This window comes from Rhinopithecus bieti, unplaced genomic scaffold (assembly GCF_001698545.2).
Source record: "Rhinopithecus bieti isolate Rb0 unplaced genomic scaffold, ASM169854v2 scaffold_13617, whole genome shotgun sequence".
Classification (NCBI taxonomy): Eukaryota; Metazoa; Chordata; class Mammalia; order Primates; family Cercopithecidae; genus Rhinopithecus; species Rhinopithecus bieti.
The window spans coordinates 414,077-417,771 of record NW_016807714.1 but is presented as its reverse complement, the minus strand read 5'-3'; the positions used below and the strand labels follow the sequence as shown (position 1 = coordinate 417,771).

General features: G+C 63.7%; 1 protein-coding gene across 5 annotated transcripts in view; it reads right to left on the bottom strand.

Moving 5' to 3' along the window:
* GLI4 (GLI family zinc finger 4) overlaps positions 1 to 3,421 on the bottom strand; it is a 10,175-nt gene extending 6,754 nt beyond the window's left edge. The window contains exons 1-3 of one of the 5 annotated variants that reach the window (XM_017883403.1): positions 3,347 to 3,421; positions 2,883 to 3,047; positions 1,329 to 1,489 (exon numbers count right to left, since the gene is read on the bottom strand). In XM_017883403.1, coding sequence (XP_017738892.1) covers positions 1,329 to 1,452 — 124 coding nt within the window. In that variant the 5' untranslated portion in view covers positions 1,453 to 1,489; positions 2,883 to 3,047; positions 3,347 to 3,421. Of the gene's footprint in view, positions 1 to 1,328; positions 1,490 to 2,882; positions 3,169 to 3,346 lie in introns of those variants that run through there. The other 4 variants (XM_017883402.1, XM_017883404.1, XM_017883405.1 and 1 more) reach the window with 4 other exon arrangements.
* Positions 3,422 to 3,695: the final 274 nt, after the last annotated feature.

Below are 3,695 nucleotides of genomic sequence, written 5' to 3'. Positions count from 1 at the left end.
GGGGGGCGGCGCGGGGTGGGGGGGGGGAGTGCCAGGGCATGCCCTGAGTCTGCTGGCCTCCTGGCCTTGTCTCTGGGCTTCCATGTCCCCAATGGTAACAGGACAGGAGGACTTCCCTCAGCCATTGTACAGGTGACATGAGAGGGCAAGGGCGGGCCCTGAGATTTTGACTGACTAAGGGGTGAGGAGCACGGCCCTCGGGACATCGGCTGGAAGCCCAGCCACAGTGTGTGCTGCGGGGGCTTGGGATCCTTCCAGGCAGCCCCTGGCCAGGCCCACCAGGACAGGCAGCCCACAGGCGCCCCTTCCCAGCCTCCTCACAGTCCCTGGGGAGTTGCTTGGGACACAGCAGTGGAGATGGCAGGGCTGCAGGCTCCTGCTCCTTGGGGGAGTGGATGCCAAGCCGCCTGGCTCCCTGCTCCTCTAACTCACCCTGGTCCTGGCTCATTGGGGAAGCCCCTGGCCTCTCTGTCCCCATCTGAGTGCCCACCTGACGGCCCCATGCAGTGCAGCTGCTCACCACAAGCCTCAGTGGTCCCTTCAGCCACCAGGATGCTGACTACCCAAGAGGGAGAACCCTGTGCCAGGTAGCGCCATTCCTGGGCCAGACACAGGCTCTCTAGGCTTGACCTATGTGGGGCCTTGCCCCTGCTGTCAGCAGCTCATGTGCTGGGTTGGGCCACGAGGGCCGTGAGGCCAGGCCTCCTGTGGAACACCCAGCAGAGATGGAGCCTCAGGATCCCTGACCTCCGAGAGGGAGCAGAGCCTGGGGCACCACGGGGCTGGGACCCCCCCCACACCTCAACTCCCAGGGCCTGCCATGTGACCACGAGGCCATACCATCAGGGGTGGAGCAAGGCCGGGCCTCTGTCCCTGCGGGTCTGGGGACCACACCCAAACCAGCTTGGCAAGGACTCTGGCTGCTGCACTTCCTGAATGATAACACTCAGAGGGGCCATGCCTTGCTCCTGGTCTTCCTGAATGGCAACAAACACTCAGAGGGGCCACGCCTTGCTCCTGGTCACGCTGGACGCAGATTTTGAGGCCACTTTCCCTCCTATACCACAACTCAGGAAAGAAACAATGCGGGGAACCGTCCCCAGGGAGCCAGAGCTCAGGCTTGGCCCCAGCCTCAACCACTGCTCTCCCAACCCAACCCGCGCCCAGCCCCTGGCCTGAGGGTGCAGGAACCCCAGCTGCTGAAGGAGCTGCATACAGGTGTCCGGAGGTGCCTCAGTCAGCCAGGATGGCAGGTCAGGAGGAGACGGGGCAGGGGACGTGGGGGAGGGGATGCTGGGTGGAGGGTGCACAGCGGGCTGGGTGAGTACCATGTTGATGCCCATGGAGGTGAAGCTGAGGCTCGTGGTGCTGGGCTCCAGGTGTCCCCGGTGATGAGAGACTGACAGGGGACGGGGCAGAAGGGGACTTCTGAACGTCCCCTAGGGCTGCCATCTTCCCTGAGACCTGCTGAAGGTGTCACACCTGGGACCTGGGGAAAATGAAAACCATGGCAGATGAGGCGACTGAGAGGAATGTAGGGGGGACGGTGCAGGAGGAGGCCACATGCCAGCTCCCCAAGGGGAGACGGAGATTTATCCACTCCAGGAGGAGCAAGGATGGAGGGTGAACCCACAGGGACACATAAGGCCTGGGGTGAAGCAATCAGGGGACCTGGCACGTTTATTCAGTAAGGATTAACGCTTTGAGTGGCCGGGCACAGTGGCTCACGCCTGTCATCCCAGCACTTTGGGAGGCCGAGGCGGGTAGGTCACCAGGTCAGGAGTTTGAGACCAGCCTGGCCAATATGGTAAAACCCCATCTCTACTAAAAATACAAAAATTAGCTTGGTGCAGTGGTGGGCGCCTGTAATCCCAGCTACTTGGGAGGCTGAGGCGAGAGAATCACTTGAACCCGGGAGGCAGAGTGAGCTGAGGTCAGCCCCTGCACTCCAGCCTGGGTGAGAGAGCAAGACTGTCTCCAACAACAAAAGGAGTAATGCTTTGGAAGGAGCGCTTAGGAAGTAGCCACCACCTGGGCAGCACAGTAGACACCTGTGGAGGCTGAAGCAAAGCTCCTGTCCCAGCGGAGGCTCTGGCATCTCCCTCCAACCCGTGGCATCATCCCTCCCCCAGAGAAAGGCATAGAGAGTCTTCCAGAAAAACCTCAGCTGCTGGCCCTGTGGGAAGGCTGAAAACCGAACCATGCCTGCTGGCGCACGAGTGTTTTGGAGGAAATCTTAACAAGGCTTTTCCTGAACAGCAAAAGAGAGGCATTTCCAGAGAGGGGAACCCTCTTCCTCACACCCTACAGAACCGTCAGAGGCTGCAGGCTGGAATCCCCTAGTCCAGCCCTGCCGCAGCGCTGGGAGACTCACTCAGGGCTCCAAGATACTTCTTAGTTTGCTTTGCAAAAATGGTGTGAGTCCAATGTGAGAAGTGACTTTTCTTTCATACTGTGATAGAGTAGGAATTCCTAATCTGGGGCAGGGAGTGAAGAAAGGAACGGGAAGAATAGACAAAAGTTAACGTAGATTCAGATATAAGGACAGCAGTGCCTACTTCGAGAAAGTGGGAGAGGCAGCTCCCACACGGCCACCACCCCAGTGCCCGGCCTTCTGGGCCAGCCTCCATCCACTAATGATGGGAAAGGTCAGGTCGCCAGGTAAGTGGCCACTGGGTGCAGGTCCTCCACCTCGGAGTCACATCTCAAGTTACTTAGTCAACTTACTGGGGACATCTGGTAAAATGGCCTACTCGATCACCCCGACCCTGGCGTGACCCCCAGGATTGAGTGGAGGCGGCCGTCACAGAGTGGACGCTCCTTCACCCTCAGGGAAACACAAACTCTTGAGCGCCAGGCTGAAGGGGGAGGGGCACTCCTACCAGTGGCTCGGGGGAAGCATCCTCTGCCCCTCTGTTACCAGCCCCGGGGGAGCGGACCCGATCGCCGGGAGCTCGGCACAGAGAGCGTCTGCCCGGCGGTGCGGCGCTGGGGTCCGGCGGCTCCACGCTCCCGAGCGGCGGGACCTCCGGGCCTCAGTTTCCCATCTGCAGAGTGGGGATGAGCGGCCGTCACCGGGTGCTTGGGAAAGGCGCCCTGCGAACGGACACCCGCGATCACCAGGGCCACTGGGCGGGGCGGTCCGCTGCTGCCCCGCGACCCCCAGGAGCCCACCCTGCTCCCCGGGCCTGGCCCGAGGCCAAGGTCACGGCGAGCGGCGGCTGCAGGGGCCGCACGGCCCGGCTGGGCAGGGCTGCACCGCGGAGGACGGCGCACGAGCTCGGACTGGGCTGGTCCCAGGCGCCAGGAGCCGCCGCCACCACCGCCGCCGCCCGCACCCACTCACCTTCCGAGCGGGAGGAGGCCGCCGCGCGCCGGACGGAAGTGCCCGCCCCACTCCGCCCAGCCGCCGCGCACTTCCGGGACGCTCTGGGCCTCGGGAGGACTGCACGCCTCGGTGGCCACGTGGGGGCGGGGCCGGGACGCAAGAGGAGGCCTTTCCCCGCCCCGCTCCTCCCCTCGTGGGCTGCGCCCGCGCGTGGCTTTCGCGTTCACGCTGGCCCGGATCCCGCCCGCGCCTGCAAAGCGCCCGGGCGCTGGGAGCGGCGCTGCGTGGGGCGCAGAGGCCGGCGCCTCGGAGCTTCCTTCCCGACGGGGGCCAGGCCTTCGCCCGCGCGCCCACGGCCGGGCTTCGG